General features: G+C 38.4%; 2 protein-coding genes across 5 annotated transcripts in view; one reads left to right on the top strand and one right to left on the bottom strand.

Moving 5' to 3' along the window:
- LOC144085569 (nucleoprotein TPR-like) overlaps positions 1-7,774 on the bottom strand; it is a 33,212-nt gene extending 25,438 nt beyond the window's left edge. The window contains exons 1-12 of one of the 2 annotated variants that reach the window (XM_077614965.1): positions 7,640-7,774; positions 7,221-7,386; positions 6,723-6,827; positions 6,511-6,575; positions 6,344-6,434; positions 5,637-5,740; positions 5,233-5,397; positions 3,379-3,471; positions 3,066-3,146; positions 2,463-2,550; positions 1,362-1,499; positions 424-518 (exon numbers count right to left, since the gene is read on the bottom strand). In XM_077614965.1, the coding sequence (XP_077471091.1) occupies positions 424-518; positions 1,362-1,499; positions 2,463-2,550; positions 3,066-3,146; positions 3,379-3,471; positions 5,233-5,397; positions 5,637-5,740; positions 6,344-6,434; positions 6,511-6,575; positions 6,723-6,827; positions 7,221-7,371 (1,176 nt within the window). In that variant the 5' untranslated portion in view covers positions 7,372-7,386; positions 7,640-7,774. Of the gene's footprint in view, positions 1-423; positions 519-1,361; positions 1,500-2,462; positions 2,551-3,065; positions 3,147-3,378; positions 3,472-5,232; positions 5,398-5,636; positions 5,741-6,343; positions 6,435-6,510; positions 6,576-6,722; positions 6,828-7,220; positions 7,474-7,639 lie in introns of those variants that run through there. The other variant, XM_077614964.1, reaches the window with a different exon arrangement.
- Position 7,775: 1 nt separating this feature from the next.
- Positions 7,776-20,347, top strand: odr4 (odr-4 GPCR localization factor homolog). 3 transcript variants are annotated; one of them, XM_077614967.1, is made up of 14 exons: positions 7,776-7,908; positions 8,224-8,327; positions 8,569-8,685; positions 8,769-8,861; positions 9,418-9,527; positions 9,601-9,637; positions 12,735-12,878; positions 12,950-13,045; positions 13,987-14,034; positions 14,220-14,342; positions 14,418-14,532; positions 17,095-17,298; positions 19,988-20,041; positions 20,243-20,347. In XM_077614967.1, the coding sequence occupies exons 2-14, from the start codon at positions 8,229-8,231 to the stop codon at positions 20,311-20,313; spliced, it is 1,311 nt and encodes a 436-aa protein (XP_077471093.1). In that variant the 5' UTR covers positions 7,776-7,908; positions 8,224-8,228; the 3' UTR covers positions 20,314-20,347. The 3 variants fall into 3 exon arrangements, with proteins under 3 accessions (XP_077471093.1, XP_077471092.1, XP_077471094.1); XM_077614966.1 differs by having other exon boundaries at positions 7,784-7,908; positions 8,221-8,327; XM_077614968.1 differs by lacking the exons at positions 19,988-20,041; positions 20,243-20,347 and having other exon boundaries at positions 7,784-7,908; positions 8,221-8,327; positions 17,169-17,298.
- The last annotated feature ends 1,160 nt before the right edge of the window (positions 20,348-21,507 follow it).

Raw genomic sequence — 21,507 nt, 5'->3', positions numbered from 1 at the left:
TCACTGAAGGGTGCACTCAAAAGAAAAACCCTGCCAGGAACTTGATTATCTTGAGGTTATACTGTCGACAGCATGGATGTCCAAACCGGTCCACGTGGGCCAGAGAGGGTGCAGGTTTTTATTCCAATTCAACCAATGAAGAGGAAATATTTTCACCAATGTCTTAAAAGTGTAATCCATGGAAATGTGGAATAATTTGAACACCCCTGCCTGGTCTACAGGAAACAATTACTTGCATAATGCTATGATGTCACAACAAACATTACCAGGAAAAATGTCATAATACAATACATTTATAGTTGGAAGGAATTATCATATTTTGAGTTCCATAATGTATATACAATCTATTTTCCTGTATTGAGTTGTAGATGGTTAGTTAGCACAGGTTGGCTTGTTCAACTTACATCAACTTGTTCAACTTACATCAAAAAACTTCATTCCAGGCTTGACAATAGCAGCAATGGCAGCAGCAGAAGGACACATTGACTCAAGCTCCTCCTCAGTCAGTGAAGGAGCACCTGAACGAAAACAATTTTTATAACAATGCTTAATATTGGCAGGTTGCATATCAATTTTGCTACAAAATTCCTTAAATTGATTTATCTTGGGACAAATTAAGGGAATAAAAAAAAAGTGAGGAATTCACAAAGCGGGAAAAAAAAGAAAACTATGTTTAAGCATTTAGTGATAAACTTTGCACAATTCTGTAAAATAAACCTGAAAGATGTCTCGTTTGTACTGAGACATCACAATGTGCGCATGTACAATACTTAGATCGCAGGACGTGCGATATTATTAGAAGTCATTGTTCTCAAGACATATGTGGCTCTTTAAATGAGCATATCAAGCTCTTTGCTTGTTACGGCTGCCTTGCCTGACATAAACAAGCAGTGACAGCTGCTCATTAAGTGATACATTGATTTTTGACACTCCAATTCAGCACTCTTTGATGGAGGTGGGACGGGAGCAGTCTCAGCTGCTACCCTCCCAACTTGTCATGCTAAGCCCACCAGTCTTCCCAAAAAGAGCAATTCACGTCATCTGTTGAAAAAAACTTCCATATTTAATATCGCAAACACTAAACAAAATCGCAATGTCACTTCTTTCCAATATCGTTCAGCCCTACTGTATAAGGTTTGAATAAAATGAAAAATATATATGAAATTGGGTGAGAAGTGAAGTGCAATCTAATATGGTCATGAGTAAATCTCAGAGGACAGTCAGAGAGAACCAACAATTGCCACTAACATTCACTTCAGATAAGGTCGAGTTATGAAGCAATCTAATGTTCAAGTTTTTGTGCCGTGGAAAGAAACTAGAGGAAGAACAATGAGTAAAATAAAATATTTCTCTATATTTACAGCAATATTTGACAGAGGCTTTCAATGAAGTGTTCTCCAGCTCCTTCTCCATTTTCCTGATCTTCTCGTGAAGCTCTGCCTCTAAATGGGTCTTTTGCTCCTCTGCATCAGACACCGTCTTTTCCAGAATTTTGTTAGCTACAAGTGCACAGATATGAGAAAAAAAGAAGATAGTTGTAATATTGTTTTCAATATTAAAGGTGAGGCAATATACCATATTTTTGGACTATAAGTCACACTTGCTAAAGAATGCACAATAAAAGGGGGAAAAATATGGTGGGGGGGGTGTTGGAAGGGGCTCCATTGCAGAGGAGTATAGGTTGCATTTTTGGGGGCACTTTTTCAGAAACCAAGAACCGATGTTAAATCTTTTACTTCTGATCAGATTTTTTTTTTCAAGATATGGTTTGCCCATACTGATCTGATGGCAGAATTTTTCATCCAGTAAAAAGGGTGCAGATGCAAAAACCAGTAAATGATAATTAATATTTTTAGTATAAAAGTGAGCACCTTTAAGAAATGCTGTTTACAAGATGGTCTTAAAAAACATCTTCCGCTTCACGTGAAAAAAATAAGTAATGCAATGATTTTAATACTGAATTTTTACAACCTTTTTCTCTCAATATTACTTCAATCACCTAATATGATACCAAAAGAAGTTGTGTTGACACACATCTTGCATTGCAAAAAGTTGAAGCTTGTGAAACAAAACAAATTCCAGTTTATGTAACGTGAAAATATGCTGCATTTTATAATATTACAATTTTTCTCTTATAAATTACAATTTTGATCTTGTAATATTACTACGTACGACTTAATTCTTGTAATATTACGAGTTTTCTCTCGGAATATTACCTTTATTTTTATAATATTATAACTTCTTGGCAGATATCTTGCGGCAATGGTTTGGAAACAATGTAAAAAGAAAAATCATGATAAATAATTGAGATTGTGATTTTTTTTTTTTTTAAATCTTGATTTATTTTTTTGCCATACTGTTAACACTGAACCCTAAGTGACCAGATGATGACAGTCTATTAATAAAAAAGGACATCAAACTCGAAAAACAATAAGGGTGACAATAATGGGATGGACTCAAACCTTCTGCAGTGTTTTTAACCAATTTTCCAAGTTCTTCCACTGCTCTGATCAGTTCTTGATTCTTAGTTTCCATATCTGCTGCTACTCCCTTCAAATTGATGAGAAAATGAAATGAGAAACATACTTTTTCTTATGAACAATGAAATTTATATTCCTCAATATGTGGCCTCATTCTGCACGTTACCTTCCACATTACGATGTACTAGCAAGCATTAAGAGGCGTTTTTGGATACATTATGTTCTACAGCTGGGTGTATTAATTAATGCGTTGAGCCCCTCAGGTGATATAAATAATATCGGAGACCACTGAATTAGTCAGTTTGAAGCTTCAAAAAGGTTGCTTCCAATGATATTAAGACCCAGCAAGTGTCTCTATCAAAAAATGTAGTGAAATATTACAGATACTGTGCAAGTACAATTTGTCAATGTGGCATTACGCTTCTCAATGCCTAATCTACCCATCCGCAGTAGGTGCCATGTGATTAATTGTATCCCAGTTGAGGGTTAGCTGGGATAGAGACTATCTTACCCACATAACTAATGAGTCCAACCATGCAGAATCTGACAAATATTGCCAAAATAAAATGTAACATTTTTTGTCACCTTGTAAAGAGAAGACAACTTGACATGAGCATTGAGCTCATTCCGGTATTTTTCCTCCATGGAACTTAGTTCATCCTTAGCCTATAGTGTGAAACAGAATTGTAAAAATAGGTCCCACTTGCGAGTTCAGGCATACATGCTAATGTTCATTCAGAGAATGTGGAGAATATCAAATTTGCTTTACTTTTCCCACGTTTCTTTGATAGTCATATTCCAATATTGTATTCTTTTACTATCAAATTATAAATGAACTAAATAAAAAAAATGTCCAAAGATTTCAAGACCAAAACCAAATACTGAGTTTTTAGTCTACCTGTCTCAGTTTTTTGTTCAAGTCTTCAGCTCGTTTATTCTGGTTTTCAGAGGATTGATTCAGTGAACTGAGTTGATTTTCCAATCTGGTCATCTATTGAGAAAAAAATGAAAATAAATAAATAAATCAATAGCACCATGCAAAGCAGCTGTTCTTAACATTTTACAGTGCAAAGTTGACGGCGGGCAACTCAAATATTGCCACATTGCTAAAATAAAGGCCGAAATCATTACTTTTTTTTTAATTCATCATCTCATGATCAATGTTCCCTCTAATTTTTCATGTCTGGGCATACAGACAACCTCCCTGAGCACAATGAGGACCAGTGTGAGCAACATCATAAATGCTTGCGATGGGCACACACTAGTATCACACCTGCCATAAGCAGGTGCATGTCTGCTACACAAACGATCTGGTCATAATACAATTTAAGGAGTAATATCTATGAATAAAACATATTAATAAATGTCACTAGAATATGCACAAATCTGACTTAACTTTTACCTTATTTTTCACGTCTGTCTTTCTGATTCAAATGACTTCTGCTGAATGTGTCACTTGAGATGGTCAAGCTTACATTTATATGCAATATTTTTTCATCGGAAAACTTGCTTACAACTTGAGCTTCGCTGCATGTTTTGCAGAGACCACTCACCCAATTTCACAGCATTTTTCTTCTATTTGCACATACTCCAACAGCCATTCCATCTTAAAAGAACCACATTTTATATTTTACTTTAGCTTGTTGAGTGGCTCTGCCACAGCCGGGTGGTTTCGCCATGATAAAGGGTTGGCAGCAGCTCCAATGAACAGTTAGCTATATGCTAACCTGTAAAACACAGACACCTACGCATAGCGCATAACTAATGCAGCCAATCAATGTCGTTAACATTTACTCATGCCGCAGAAGTAAACTCGCATGACGTGAACCGCATCATATAATTGGCTGGACACAGTGTTAGTCATAGTTTTATCCGTAATTGGCCATTTGTTGTCGTTTATGAGTGACAGGATGCAACTCTCTGAGTTGCGTTGCAAAATGCAATTTTTTTTTTACAATTCAGGTATGATTTTATTTTGTACGCTCCATGTTTGATGTGCACGGAGAACACGAGAGTGGTGCGCAATTACGCACGCACGCAGCTTATCAAAATCAAATCAAAAGCCTTTATTGTCATCATACACAGCTGCGAGTAACGAAATTGGTGGGAACATTGCTCATGATGCTGAATTGAAGCATTTTAGTGCGCTTTGAGTTCTTTGTGTCAAAAATTCTACTGTGATTGAAACCTCATTTACAATTGAACAGTAATAGGAACATTTGTTAACCAGTAAAATTCATAACAGGTCGACCTGTCCAACGCCGTAAGTGGTCTGCCTCTAGCATCATGTTCGTCATACTACTTAAGGCTATTTTTCTTTTTATTGGTGGGAAAAAATAGTGTTTTTTCCATCTTCATTAATTTTCTACTCATTTAGTCATATGGTCTGGGTATCACACCATATTTTCATTACAATTTCTTAATTTAACGACATTGTTTCACTGTTGTGGCATGGTGAAAGAGTGGATAAGAAATCTGCCTCACAGTTGAGAGATTGAGAGTTTTAATTCCCGGGTTTCCTCCGACATCCCAGAAACCATGGATAGTAGGCTGGTTGAACACTCTAAATTAACCCTACATATGGGTTTAAGTGTGAATGGTTGTTTGTCTCATTGTACCCTGCGATTGGCTGTCAACCAATTCAGGGTGTACCCCGCCTGGTGCCCACAGTTGGCTGGGTTAGACTGCACCACCTTCAACAATCCTTGTGAAGATAAGTGGAACGGAAAACTATTGATTGTTTCATTGTTACCTGCTCAGTCTTGTTTTTCACACTAGCCTGGAGCTCCAATATCTCTTTGCCACTTTCTCTATTAGAGCTCAGTAGTTCCTCAGTTTTGGTCTTCAGTTCTGCAGATAACCATTCCATTTTTTTATCCATCAGCTCCTTTTCCTGCTCCATACGCTTCTCCCGGTGCTACAGGAACAGACAAATGCAGTACATATTTTAATCATGTGTGTCAATAGTGTTTAAATGATGTGTTGAATGAAACAAGCAGTCTGTGATCATTTGTTTCTTATCTTATCCCTACGTTTCACTGTCAAATGTTGAAGCGAGCTTTTGTAGACAACTCAAATGATGGCACTAAGATCAGTATCTTCAAACAGTTTAACATTGGTTTCCAGATTGAGAAATATATTTTTTTCATAGTATACCTGCACAGAGGCCTGTGAGGACTGTAGCTCATCTAGTTTTAACTGCAGCTCCACCTTGACTTTGCTGGTCTCCAACAGTTTCTCATTCAGGCTCTTTAAAGTTTCTAAAATGCACAGGTCATAAAAATGAAAATTAGGGATTAATCATTCAATTACTCACATGTATGACTGTTAGGGTTATTAGTCTTACATTATTATATATTTGCTCGCAATGAAGAACGCTTTGCTTTACTTAGCTTATTAATATTAGAAAAGTCATTATAGTACATCTGCTTGCAACAAAGTAAATGCTTTGCTCCTTAATTAGACCAGACAACAGGAAGGTCGAATCCTCTTGGACTGCTGGAATGTGGAGAAGAACCTTCGGCTCTACATGACCTTCATTTGTTTTGAGAGCTAAGACGTCTATTGAAACTAGGGTCCTTGACTATTTGACGTCTCACTCCTGTTTCCCACCCCTCCCTTGAGAGCTGAGACGTCCATTGTAACTAGGGTCCTTGAAGTTAATAAACAAGGAAACGATACGTGAGACGCCAGAACAAACCTGGGCAGAGACCTGAAAGGTTCGATTCTCTCTAGCAAGAAAACCCAGAAGATTGTCTTGTCTCTTTATTTGTGCGTGCATTTGGGAATGCCTATTGGTTAACCTAACAATGACAATAGTCCTTCATGCTGTGCAACTATGCTTGTGTGGTTTGCAATCATACCAGAAAGGTTTTCAACCTCTTGATTTTTCTTCTCCAGCATTCGTGCCAGTTCTCGTTTTTCCACCTCAAGCTCATACTTTGATTTGGACTGCTGTGTTAAAAAAAAAACACAGACTAATTTTTAACAAATCTGCATTTTATAGAACTTAAATGTTATTAACACATACCTGCTGCTGGGTTTTCTCCTCAGGAGTGTCTCCTTCGATTCCCTTCAGAGCATTCAACTCCTCATCTGTACAGTGAAGGAGCAATTATCATTTTTCAGAGGTTATGACTTGGAACTCAAGTTTATAAGAGTCCAAATTAAAATCAAAGTTATAGCAGTTGACTTGAAACAAGTATCGATCCGAAGTATATTTTAGTTTGAGTGAAAACTTACTAAGCTTTTTATTTTCTTCCTTGATAGACTGCAGGTCTCGGGTGGCACACAATATCTGTTCTTGAGTCTCACCAAGTTTCTTATCGATGTCAAAGTACTGTTGTTCTGTTGAGCCGAATTAACACAAAAAAAACATATTGGAAACCAAAAACCGTAGTCAGTGGTAGAATCTCATATAACCTGCTTAGCTAAATTAACTGACAACTTCAAGTCATGTATAGATTTCTTAGCAATACATTTTTATATATAATTAGTGTCTGAAGCAATCTTTAAGTATACGCTATGTAGTCATATACACACCGTAAACAAATGTATGTCTGGAAAATAAAGTTTTTGGAGCAGACTTCCCTCCAAGTTAGCAATGAAGCTATTGTTAGCCAATGATGGTCCCACATATTAGATCCAACCATAATTAAATAAAATACGCTATAAATATTAACTTATTAAGTTTTTCTACCAGGGATGATCAATTGAAATAAACTAAATGTACCCACGCACCGCTGTCCGCTTTGAATCGCTCCTGTTGGGTCCGGAGCACCTCATTAGCACTCTGTAGTTCTGATACAAACCTCTCCATCTTATTTTGGACACCTTTAGGAAGCTTGTTCAACTCCGTCCGCTCCAGAACCTGCAGCAGTACGGCCGCCATCTCCAATTACCCCTTCTAAAATAATTAAAGAATATTTTAAATCCAGTCCTTATAAAATAACGTGCTGCGTAGACATTCAGTAACGTATGGTTACGCGTATCAATGAAGCCTTAAATTTTCTAACATACAACAGCAGAAAGTTAACTTTGCTCTTCAAACTAAATGTAAAAATCATCCCTAGGAATTGATTTAACGGGGTCTATTGTTTTTGTATTTACCTTAATTGTTCATAGAAATATACAAATTATGAATAAAAATGGATACTTACTATTTTCAATAAAATACGGGCAAAATTATTCCAAAACTAGTTACAGCTATTTTTATTTTGGAAATTCCAAACGGATTTTAACAATTGCAAAAAAATAGCTTTCCCCATGCTAAAATTTGGCGACAGATGTATGCGACGGAAGTCTGTGCGCAAAGCATTGTGGTACTTTTAGTTTTTGTTTCTCTGGTGTTCTGTCTCGGCGTGTTAGAATAATTGGTACAAATTCTTGCATTTGAATTGCTATTTTTGCGGGTTTCTCGAGTCTGGAGGTATATTTTATATTTTTTATTATTTCTTCCCGTTTAGCCTCCACGTCATTTCGTTAATGGTTAATTTTAGCCGACTTATCGTTAGCTAAATTACTTGTCAGAAGTCTGCTAGCTAAAGTAAGATGTTGTATTTAGGCTTATATTTGTCATAAAGCTATTTTAACATGCAATTGTGCTTCTACGTGTTGTAAAATTCAACGTGCCTGATGTTTTGTAGTTTGTTTTCTATTTTGCCACGTCTCCGTTTGTCGCGCCATTCAGCAGGCTCTCGATTAATGAACATTAAGAGATATTTAATTTCCTATTTTTAAGCAGGCATCATGGGCCGTGTTTACATAGTAGACGATAGTGTGGAGGTGTATCTGTCCAAACAATGTGAACAACAATCGGATAATGTCACAGGCCTGGTCATTGGACAGGTAAGTTAACATCTGTTATGGAGCCAGTCAAGTTGTTTATGTGCATCAAAACTGGAAATAAATAAAAGTTAAAGTTATAAATAATGAATGTCAAGTTATAAAACGAGGACTATGTGAACACCAATATAAAACCAACAATAGATCTATAACATAATAAGAAGGGACACGTGTACATGTACTTGTGTTAATAACTATACATCATTGTGAAATTAAAAATGTCCTTAATTACTCCGACTTCCAGAACTCGCCTCAAAGGGATTTTGTAGTGATGGCGTGTCGAACACCCTCGAGAGAAGAGCCCCTTGTTGATGTAGGAAAGTCCCTGGACAAGGAATGGATCAGTGAGCATGCTAGACAGGTTGGAAATATAAAAGAACAATACTCTACTCAATGCAAAGAAACAAATACCGATATTTCAAACTTATTTACATTTTTTTCCAGGTTTCCAGAATGTTGCCTGGAGGCTTATCCGTGTTAGGAGTGTTTGTCATCACTGATGTAGATGCCAAGGAAACATTAGCCTCACTTCGTCAGGTGAGTTGCATTTATACATCTCAGACTAGATTTTGCAACAAACAGTCTCAATATCAAAACATGTATGTCCATATATTAACTGTTTAATCAGAACCCATGCTAGAATGTCACGATTATGAACTAAATGAACCGTTGCCATTTTAACTTTTGAATTCCCAGTAATTTGAGTGAACTCATCCTTGCATAAAAATCACACTGGTACTCTGAACTTTCTCAGATTATATATGGAATTATAGTTGGAAAAAATCATTTGAGTGAACCAGTCTTTCTACAATGTATAGACCAAGAGTTTGTGCTTCAGTATTTCGTTTACTCATACGTCAATCCAGAGTACCACAAATGGTGATTTGGTAATCCTTGCATTTGATGACGAAAAACATTAAGACAACGGAGATGGATTAATATATATTCTTTTTTGTAGGACTCAATTAGTAGAAGAAATTAAATATCCTAAAGCCCCCTCACATTCCTCACTGTCCTTTTCTAATTCATACAAACTCACCTTCAAACTTGATTACCTAATTTTTAATTTAGGGACATGTCTGCTTGTGTGAAGTTGGTGTTTGCAGTGCAATCGCTGATATCCTCTGAAGATCTTTGGAACTCTGACGACAACGATGAAGTCAGAGACTGCCTGACACTGCATATCAACCCAAAATCCCGAAAGTATCCTTTGACACTGCTTCCTTTCTAGACAGAGCTGAGTTATTTGTTGTAAATCTTTAATCCATTGTACCAGAATTAGCTGCCGAACATTTGATACAAAAGATCCCAAGGTGAGTCCTCAATCTCATGTTACAACATTTATTTCAATTATGCTATTCAGTGGTACCTCGACATACGATCGTAATCCGTTCCGAGACTGAGATCGTATGACGAGGTTCTCGTAACTCGAGCAGAAGTTTCCCATTGAAATGAATGGAAAACAAAAACAAATTAATTCGTTCCAACCCTCTGAAAAAACACCAAAAACAGGATATTGGATTGGAAAAAAATGTTTTTTTTCTTCTAATTCCCCATCTATTAACAAAGTAACACATAACTAGTGGTTTAATAGTAATAAAATGTGTTTAATCTAACTAAAATTGGGCGGATTTCGCCGAGGGGAGAGACGCACAAAAGGGGCAGGGGGCGTCGTTTTTTTTTCCACAACACGCACTCGTAAACGGAACAAACACTCCACCCTCACGTTCGCTATCGATGGGCTATTTGCTGTTGTACTATTCCCTTCAAAATATTCCGAAAATGATGCACACAAATGTCCTCACAATCGGATAACGCACGACCATTTGCCAACGAGAAGTAGTCTTTTATCAGCGATCGCTCCGCTGCTCATGGGAGCATCGAGGGCGCTGGCTCGCGGCTCCCTTTTAGCTTGTAGCATCTGTGGTCGCAACCGCTTTGAACGGCGCCTATGATAGAGTTGCTACCGGGGATGCTATTGCGAGGAGTTGCGAGCCAGTGCCCTTGATGTTCTTATGAGCAGTGAACGAGAAGTAATATAATACTCCTCGTATTAGATAATAATAACAGGAAATGCAGCAGCTGAGCTTACCCACGTATTGATTGTAGGTAAAGTTTTATTCTGAGAAAGAGTGCCATTGCCTGTCGGCGTTGTGTGCACGAGTATACTTCATTACCCAGAAAGCCCTCTTTTTCCCGCGCATGCGCGTATTGCGTTTCCTGGTCTGAATAACTCATTCGGTGCTCGTAGATATTGTTATACACGAAAGAAATGCAAAAAAGACAGTGCCATGGCCACCTGGCTTGGCCGCATCACGAAATTTTGATCGCATGACGGGCGAATTATTCGATCGAAATTTCCGTCGTAAGACGAGAATATTGTATGACGAGCGGTCGTATGACGAGGTACCACTGTATGTTATACTGTATAACATTAATTTATTCATTTCCCAGTCCTCTTATCCTCACGAGGATAGCAAGGGGTTGCTGGACCCAATCCCAGCCAACTACAGTGGTACCTCGACATACGATCGTAATCCGTTCCGAGACTGAGATCGTATGTAGAGTTTTTCGTAACTCGAGCGAACGTTTCCCATTGAAATGAATTGAAAACAAATTAGTCCGTTCCAACCCTCTGAAAAAACACCAAAAACAGGATATTGGATTGGAAAAAAATGTTTTATTTCTTCTAATTCGCCATATATTGACAAAGGAATAAATAACGAGTGGTTTAATAGTAATAAAATGTGTTTAATAGATGTAAAATTAGACGCATTTCGCGGAGGGGAGAGACAACGACATACACGGAGGGGGGGGGCTGTTCGGGGGCACTTTATCCATGGCACTCGTAAACGAACAAACAAATTTAAATTAACTTGGATAAATATATACAGACACTCAAACATACGTTTTATGAAACTTTACACAAAACAGAATTCTAGTTCTGTCTTAATCTTTTGTTACCTTCGTTTTCCGGGTTAGCGGTTTGCCACGCCTCCACCCTCACGTTCGCTATCGATGGACTGTTTGTTGTTGTATTTCCTTCAAAATATTCCGAAAATGATGCACACAAATGTCCTCAAAATAGGATAACGCACGACCACTTGCCAACGAGAAATAGGCTTAAATGAGCGATCGCGGAGCTCCTTTCCTTAGAAAGAATAACAGGAAATGCAATAGCTGAGCTTCCCACGTATTGATTGTGGGTAATGAAGTTTTATTCTGAGAAAGGGTGCCATTGGCTATTGGTGTTGTGTGCACGAGTATACTTCATTACCCAGAAAGCCCTCTTTTTGCCCGCGCATGCGCGTTATGCGTTTCCTGGTCGAAACTAGTCTGAATAAATCGTTCAGTCCTTGTAGATATAGCAGTGGCGGTCCGTGCATTTTCTCGTAGCGCCTTCAACGGGTAAAATCCACTTCCTAGCAGCATTACAACCGGGCCCACAATTGAAATATTATTTAGGAATATAGCCATATTTTACTCACCAAAAATATTTTTTAACTGTACACAATATCCATCCTTCTTTCTTTCTTCCTTCTTTTATATCGCCATCGAAGCTAATGGTGAAAGTCGAGCCTGTCCTGTCGTATTTCTGGCATAGTCCGTTTGAAAATGGCTTTAAATCAACACAACAATATATTTGCTTGTGCAGCTCGCTCCAAATACAGTTTGGTAGCTCTGGCTAATCACTAGCCAATCATAGTTGGTGAAAGCGGTGACCTATCCCTACGCCTGCAAGAAGGCATTGTGGTGTTGCCAACTCGAAATCTGATTGGTTAAAGCAACAGTCTTATCGACACTTGTTTAATGCAGCAGAGCCTGCAGAACTGATTGTGAAGGCCTTGAGGCAGATTTCTGACCCTGGCAACAAATAATGGCTGAAATGTGATTGGTTAAATGCTTCAATATGAAAACACACATCTGGAGGCTGTGCAACCAGGGGGAAAAACAATGAAAGGAAGCTAACAGACAATTTGGAATTATTTCAGAAGTATTGATGGACAAAATATAATATATGATTCAGATATTTCTTAAGCCAGCAGAGAAGGCCTTGATGGCCCGCCACTGAGATATAGTAGTTATACACGAAAGAGATGCGGCAAAAAAGACAGTGCGCTACAATGATAAACAGCCTCTCATGTCATGGCCACCTGGCTTCGTCGCATCTCAAAAATTTAATTGTATCGCGAGCGAATTATTCGATCGAAATTTTCGTCGTAACACTTGCATGTTGTATGACGAGCATGTTGTATCACGAGGTACCACTGTATAGGCACCAGCCCTGAATTGGTGGCCAGCCAATCGCAGGGCATACTGTATAACAAATAAGGGGAATACCTCAGTAAAAATTGTATCTTAAATGTACAGAATGTACTGGCACTTGAAGTTTTTTTAACCTTCCTCCAGTGTTTGGCCAAGCCTGCTGACTGGAAGTATCAGTCAAATGTGTGTTCCTCCTGGTCCATGATGAGTTGTTGTGTAAACGTCGATTTATTTGTTCCTCTACCGGAAAACAGAGCCTGTTCAAAGAGCATGGATAAATGTCTCAAGGTATGTGTGCTGACACTAAATCAGACTTCTTATTTTATCTAAATATATTCTCAGAGTACTCTGTGTTTTAGGGGGGACTAAAAGAATGGACAAACCAGATAGAGAATGCGGTCTGTTTGATTGATGGCATGAAGCTGCCTGATGATGCAGAACTCACAGCAGGACAGGTTGTATGAAAATAAAAAGAAAGTTTTAAACTTTTAATATCAGTATTTAAACTATGTCATGTACCGTAGCTACATATCACATTTAAACATTGAAAACAACATACCATATTTTCTCGCATATAAGCAGTCTCCGTGTATAAGCCGCACCCTTAAATTGCCTTAAAATGATTGAAGTTTACAATTTCCCTCGTATTAACCGCCCCCTGATTCACAATTTCATATTCAGGGTTTTAATAGGGAGTACAAATGTGTTACTTTGAAGGGAAAATCTTAAGAAAAATCCTTGCACGTAGTATTTTTAGATACTGTATGAATCCAAAGGATCGTCTTCTGGATTGCACATTCCGAAAGGGTGTTGCCTGCACGTGGACGAATTCAAAAAGGAAGTCATCAGGCGACATGGAAAAGCAATGTATATATTCACATGTGGATTTTCAGACAAATAATAAAGGCACAAAAAACAAATATGGATACATACAGAAAAAAACAGTTTTATAGTAATTCATCTAGTAATGGTTGTTTTCTTACTGCAAAACAGGAAATAACCAACAAATATCAAATGTTAATTTGCTGACATCTACTGGTTAAAAAGAGTATAGCAACGCTGTAAGTCTTATAAGCCGTACCCTTGATTCAGTCATCTTTTTTTGGGGTTACAAATACGGCTTATATGCGAGAAAATACGGTAAATGGAACTGGTTGGGTGAAGAGACGTGAGTAGTTTATCTCAGGTTTTCAAATTATTCTCTTCTGACCAGACACACTCTATTAACATTAAGTATACTTTAATTTGAAAGATTTTTCAAATTCAGGTTTTGGGGTTTTGAGTGCTGTATGCAACAGTTTTTACCTCTCAATCAAAATAAACGCAAACTGTACAAGAATAGGGGTGTTGTCCAAAGTTGTATTCTAAAATCTTCTGTTTGATAAACATTTTTCAGAAGAGGAATGTAAGACAGAACCTTACTGTTCAACTGCTACTCACACCGGTAAGATACGCACGCACTTTTGTTTTGTGCAACACAATGCAATGACTATGACAATAATGAAGTTTTGTTGGTCCCCACTTAGTATTGATAAACATATGATATGCATAGCTCAGCTTTAACAGTTGCTCTTTCACAGTTTGCTTCATAAAAAATCAAGGCATAATTTTTTTTGTATCTTTCTGCAGGATCAACAGCAAAGCATTACAGATGTGGTAGAGAAATGTGGAGGGAGCTTGTCAGTCAAAGGATCCATCCATGGCCGAGCATACATACACAACAACAAACCAAAGGCCACATTGGCTGAGAAGGTAGCCTTTTCACAGTAATTGCTTATTGACAGGTAAATGTGTTTATTTTGTCATGAAAAAAAATATTTTTTACAGTTCCTAAAGAGGGATATTGTCTCAACCATGGTGACAAGAGTTCAGATGCTGCTTGATGACCTTCTAGCTACAGAAAATGAGAGTGAGGCGGTCAGCAGAGAAAAGCATGGAACAGGTACCCCACCCCAAAAGCATAATTAACATTGTCCATCAACGAGAACTGTTTTGAGTATCGTAATGACCGTGGCTACTTATCTAAACCATTTTCATTTTTTTAGTTGGTTTCTTTATAGAACAATTACTATTTTTAAATGATTACACCGAGAGATTCACTGAAAATTTGGTGGCCGAAATTTTTCAACCAAACTGACTAAAAATGTGGCTTCAGTCCGATAGACTTTTTCACTGAAATACCACTACCGATACCTGGAGCTGCTTTGGTTCAAACAATGCTAGGTAGTATGCATTTCTCCTGCTACCAAAGGCAATATTTCAGGTGAATGAGGTGTGTTGGGTCAGTGAAACTATTGGCACTTGCAGTGGTGTTACTTGCTCTCACAAGAGAATACGTGGCAATCACTTCCCGCCAGTAGATTTACTGTTCTTGCACCTTGAGCAGCTAACCAAAGAGATATGCAACCAAGGCACATCTCTAAATAGGACAATCACTTGTCATGCTCTAAGCAAAAAAGTTGAGTGACCACTATTGGAGTGCGCATTTCACCATTTGGAGCCTGTTTATTTCGTAGCCACATTACTTGACCCTCATTATAAAGAGAAATCTTTGGATGTAAGAATGAAGAAGCACCCTTACCAGTGGAAAATAGTCAATGTTCTCAATGAGCAGAGGAACAGACATCATTGTCATATTTAATGTATAGTGGGTCAAGATAAAAATGTATTTTTTCTTTTAATTTTTTATATTATCCATTGTTTAAATGTCAGTACTAAATATGATCAAATATTTATTGTAATTATAAGTCCATTAAAAATGAATATTTACAAAAAATGATTTTAAAAACTAAACATAAGAAAATGTGTCTGAATCATTAGTGTCTAAATTGTGTTTATTTATGCAAAAATGTAAATAATATATTTTTAATCTGAATAATAATTGTTTCTTATCTAAAGATAAAAAATATTTCCGAAATATTTCGGTTTAAAATATATTCAAGGCGGCCCAGTGGAACGAATGGTTAGCGCGTTGGCCTCACAGCTCGGTGTTCCTGGGTTCAAATCCAGGTCACGTCCACCTGTGTGGAGTTTGCATGTTCTCCCCGGGCCTTTGTGGGTTTCCTCCCACATTCAAAAAAACATGCATGGTAGGCTGATTGGACACTCTAAATTGCGCTAGTGTGTATGGTTGTCTGTCTCCTTGTGCCCTGCGATCGGCTGGCCACCATATCCCCCGCCTCTGGCCCGGAGTCAGCTGGGATAGGCTTCGGCACCCCCCGCGACCCTCATGCCGATAAAGCAGTCAGAAAATGAGATGAGAATACATTCAATTTACAATATACATTATTTTATAATATTGCCTCATAGAAAATACATGTTCTACCCAAAGAGCAGAGTTCATCGTCTAAGAGCAGCACAGTGGTTAAATATTGCCGTATATACAAACTACCCATAGTCAATTCACTGACTTTGACCTCCGTCTGCTAGGGACAATTCACATTACGTTACAGTTTAACATTATGTTTAACCAACTCCTGAAGTTATGACAGCAACAACACATTGTTTGACAGCTGACATTAAGGTGAAAGACAATTTTAGAATGGTTGCAAGCTGGTATATATGGTATATTATGCTTTTGAACTAGCGCCAGTGTTCAAAGTGGCGTCATGTGCACTACCGGAGAGGCAATGGCCCCTGTGCAAACTACGCCGCAGAGCAGATGATCTCAACCAGTAGTCTCCAACCACTGGTCCACGAGCTACCTAGTGCCGGTCCATAAGAGTAAAAAATATTAACGTTTTCAATCTCGCCCTTTTACTGGAAATGAGAAAAGTTGTTATAATAATAATAAATAATTGCTATTATGCTTGGGACTTGTCTTTTTTTGCCGTCATGGGTGTCGTTCGTGCACCGACCCCACCCCCACACAATTTTGTTTTAAGTTGTCGCCCTCCCCATTAGCTGGTCCGCAAGAAAATAGAATGAGCTTTACCGGTCCGTGGTGAGAAAAAGGTTGGCGACCGCTGATCTCCGCCATGATGATAGTCTAGACAAGTGGTAACATATTCTCATCTCATTATCTCATTATCTGAACCGCTTTATCACTCTGAGGGGGGGACACTCTGAATCGGTGGCCAGCCGATTGCAGGGCACAAGGAAATGGACAACCATGCACACTCACCCATACCTAGGGGCAATTTAGAGTGTCCAATCAGCCTACCATGCATGTTTTTTGGAATGTGGGGGGAATCCGGAGTACCTGGAGGAAACCCACGCAGGCCCTGGGAGAACATGCAAACTCCACACATGTAGACATGACCTGGATTTGAACCCAGGACCCCAGAGCTGTTATGTCGACGCGCTAACCACTCGCTTCACCGGGCCGCCGTAATAGATTTGCCCCAAAAAAATTTGGAGGGCTCTTATGCGCCCCTACCTAGATTGCTCCCCGGGGGGTGGCCCACATTGCCCATAGCAAAAACCGGACCTGCTTATACCACGTAGTAAAATTCTCATGAACCAGTCCAGGTCTTCATGTACTCCAATTGATCATGTCTTCCAGAACAATTCCGCTTCCCTCAACGTGTCTTTTGTCCTGCAAAATTGAGTGGGACTTTGTGTGTTTGTGACTACCAGTTCAATGACGAGGACCCAACTGAAGTCATTGACAGACTAAAAGAAATGTTGGACTTCGATTCAACTCATCAAGACTTGGATACCAAGCAGGAAGTTGTTGCTGAAATCATAGAAAGTGGAGAACCAGCAGGTAACGAACTATTTTATAATGATCATGGAGATGTGGTATTAGGAAGAAGAATGTAAAAAAAAAATACTCCTGGGTGTTGGAGATGCCTATAGCTAGGCCTGTCAAACCAAAATTGTCAAGGAATCTAACAGTATTTTTTTACTGTTGTCGGTGCTTTTTATAAGATAGGTTTAAAAAGGCTAAATAATTTAATAAATTTATTAAATGAGATATATACAACTCTTTGGTGATCAGTAATGGAAATGTACTAAAAATAAAAAATAAAAAGCACGATCAGGGTTGCTTTGTAGTTTGTTGAATACTGCTTAGGATTTAACACAATTTTTATTGTTCTGTTTCAGAGAGTATAAGCTTTAAATGACATAAATACCTATACTTAAAGGGTTCTAGCATATTAATTTTAAAAATATTTTTTAAAGGATCATATCACTGTTTTCGTTATATCCCACAAAGATACAGTCAGCTCAGTAAGTATTTGAACAGCCTGCTATATTGCAAATTCTCCCACTTAGAAATCATGGAGGGGTCTGAAATTTTCATCGTAGGTGCATGTCCACTGTGAGAGATAGAATCTAGAAAGAAAGAAAAAAAAAACAGGAATTACAATAGATTATTTTGTAACAATTTATTTATGTGATACAGCTGCAAATAACTATTTTACCATCCTTTTATCAGCTATGATTCTGACCCAGAAAGACCTGTTAGTCTATCTTTAAAAGTCCACACCCACTCTATGTATAAAACTCAATCAGATGTACCTATTTGGGATCGTTAGCTGCTTAAAGACACCTGTACATAATCATACAATCAGTAAGACTCAAACCTGTAACATGGCCGATACCAAAGAGCTGTCCATAGACACCACTAGAGAAAAAATTATACACCTCCACAAGGCTGGCAAGAGCTACGGAGAAATTGCCAAGCAGCTTGGCGAAAAAGATCGACTGTTACAGCACTCATTAGCATCATTAAATGAAAGAAGCTAAACATGAAGGCCAATCTCAAATCGCCAAAGCCCAGAAACCTGACTGATCTAGAGAAGATCTCCGTGGAGCAGTGGGGCAAAATCCCTCCTTTAGTGTGTGTTAATCTGGTGAAAAACTACTGGAAACATGTAACCTCTGTATAATTGCAAACAAAGGCTTCTCTATCAGATATTAACATTAGTTTTATCATGTGTTTAAATGCTTCTTTGAAGCTGTATCACACAAATGAATTGTTTACAAAAAAAAATCAGTGTTTTCTTGATTTTTCTTTTTAAATTATCTCTCTTACAGTAGACACGGACCTAGGATGAAAATTACAGACGTCTCCATAATTTCTAAAATGGAGAACTTGTAAAATAGCAGTGTTCAAATACTTATTGAACTGACTGTACATACTATATGGTATGGTATCTGGAGAGCCACAAAATCAGGTGACTTGGACCGTGTATAACGCGCACCCATAATTGATGACTAAAATTGGTCGTCCGTGAGTTTTTCTCAGCTCACACCAACGATTGCGCCGGTACTGGTAACTGGCAAATGCTGAACATATGTTGCCATGACAAATCATTTATTCACAATATGGTACGGAAACCTGGTAAAACAAACTACTACCAGTATGAACACAATTCTCAAATGCAATTTACAATTTTAAATCCTTAAAGTCTAATTCATCATCACAATATTTAAATATGTTCAAAGTCTGATTCATCATCATCAGATTTAGCAAACAGTTGATTTCATTCTTCTCGAGCGAGGATAGTGTTCCCTGGGTGGACTCGTGTGAGCAGGTGCCCCGCTAACATTTCCCTGGAGCAACTTTTTTTTCTTATTTTTACCCTTTTTATTTTTACCCTTTTTATTTTTACCCTATAAACTTGCCAAAGGCTATTTGGAGAGGGCTGTTTTTTTTAAAAAGAAGGTAGATTATCGCCATCTGGCCGACAAAGACAGGTTTTACGTCTCCTATTATAACGGCTGCGGAAGGGACTTTTTCAACGGCGGAGGGCAATTTTTCACCGGGATTTGGTCATAAAAGCGAAGACATTCGTGTATAACGCCCAGCTGAACTGTGCTTCAGTTTCTTGGTACAAAATTTTGCCCGTTATACTCGAATAAATACGGTAACTTGCAGGCAAAATTATGCAATCGTGACATCCTTAATATAAAATATTCTTTGCTTAGATTTAGTGTCAGAATAAATTATCCATAGTCGTTGAATGTGAGTCACTTTACATTTAACCTAAACTCAGCTAACTTTGCCTTGTACATTCCATATTTATTTTATGTTTATAGATGTCAACTTGTCTCTTCCCCAATAATATAGCACTTTCCTGCACTGAAAAAAGATCCAGTTTCCTCTTTGTCGTCATGGATAGCTTTTGAAAAGGGCATTGCAAATAAACACACACAAAAAGTAAAAAGCAAAACATACTTGTGCGGTTACTTCATTCTCACTGAACCAAAGTATTGCGAAATATGCCAGATGACGATTTCTTTGACCTACGAATATTTTTTCTGAGTTTTGAAGCAAAAAGTTTTGCCCTTAGGGAATCAAATTCGAACATTCCTGTTTTTCAGTTGCACAATGCTTCATGAATGTGATTATTAGTTTGCAAAATTCTGAAAGGGCCTCTTTAAAGTAAGTTAGTACATCATAATTCAGTACCTTATTAGTTTAAAAGGTTGTGTCGTGTTTCCAGAATGCACTGCAGAAAATGTTGAAGTGCAAGAGCCCAGGAAGAACAACTACATTGGTAAAGACACCAGCTACATCTTCTTGCATGTTTTTTTAACTATTACAGTATTTACGATCTGAGATAGATTTATTTATTTTTAAAAAAATCACATTATCAGTTAAGAAAGTCATTCCAAAACATGTTCTGCTTCATTTTGACACACATTGTGCATCGCAATTGCGTTAGTCGCACTGCTCTGATTCTCCTTTTTGTGTTTAGGTGTTGCCATGGCGACTGTTGTCGCCCTCCTTGCCACTGGTGCCTCAATTCTGTACCTCAATGATTTTTGACACATGCACCAAAATAAAGTACTTGAAAATCAAATTCAAATGATTCATTATGTGCCCTACGACTGACTGGTGACCAGTCTAGGGTGTAGTCTGCCTTTCGCCCGAAGACAGTTGGGTTAGGCTCCCGGAACTCCCGCAACCCTTTCGAAGATGGGCGGTATGGAAGTTGAATGAATGAATGATTCATCATAATGGCTTACAGTAGTATACTTGTTGTTTTTTAAAATGAGTGTTCAGACCCAAAAATCTAAGGGCCAAAATAACTGCACTATAATTTTTAATATGATAAAATAGTGCAAATTGGCACTTTACATGTATACACTTGTTATCGTTTTTAACACCCTCAACAACTGCTTAACATTATAAGTTCCATTGTACAAAGCTTAAATATCGTTGATGTTGCCTATTTGAGATACATTGTTGAAAATGTGCAAATTCAAAAATGTTACAAATATAGAATATCACACCTGAGAATGAGTATTTATTGGCCTTTTTCAAGACCTTTTCACTTGACATATTCAATTTACTAAGTGTGTTCTTGGTTTTTTTTTTTTTACATAATTTTGATAACGGGCGGCCCGGTGGCGCGAGTGGTTAGCGCGTCAGCCTCACAGCTCTGGGTTCCTGGGTTCAAATCCAGGTCGTTCCACCTGTGTGGAGTTTACATGTTCTCCCTGAGCCTGCATGGGTTTCCTCTGGGTACTCCAGTTTCCTCCCACATTTCAAAAACATGCATAGTAGGCTGATTGGATACCCTAAATTGCCCCTAGGTATGGGTGTGTGCGTCCTTGTCCGTCTCCTTGTGCCCTGCGATCGGTTGGCCACCAAATCAGGGTGTCCCCTGGTCAGCTGGGCTAGTCTCCAGCAGCCCCCGCTAACCAATTGCTAAGTGGTTAGCGCGTCAACCTTACAGTGGGGGACCTGGGTTCAAATCCAGGTCGGTCTACCTGTGTGGAGTTTGCATGTTCTCCCTGGGCCTGTGTGGGTTTTCTCTAGGTACTCCGGTTGGCTCCCACATTCCAAAGACATGCATGGTAGGCTGATTGGAGACTCTAAATTGCCCCTAGGCATGAGTGTGAGCGTGAATGGTTGTTTGTCTCCTTGTGCGCTGCAATTGGCTGGCCACCAAATCAGGGTGTGCCCCGTCACTGGCCCAAAGTCAGCTGGGATAGGCTCCAGCACCCCCCGCGACTC

Source organism: Stigmatopora argus, chromosome 12 (assembly GCF_051989625.1).
Source record: "Stigmatopora argus isolate UIUO_Sarg chromosome 12, RoL_Sarg_1.0, whole genome shotgun sequence".
NCBI lineage: Eukaryota > Metazoa > Chordata > Actinopteri > Syngnathiformes > Syngnathidae > Stigmatopora > Stigmatopora argus.
This window is presented reverse-complemented; position numbering and strand designations above follow the sequence as displayed.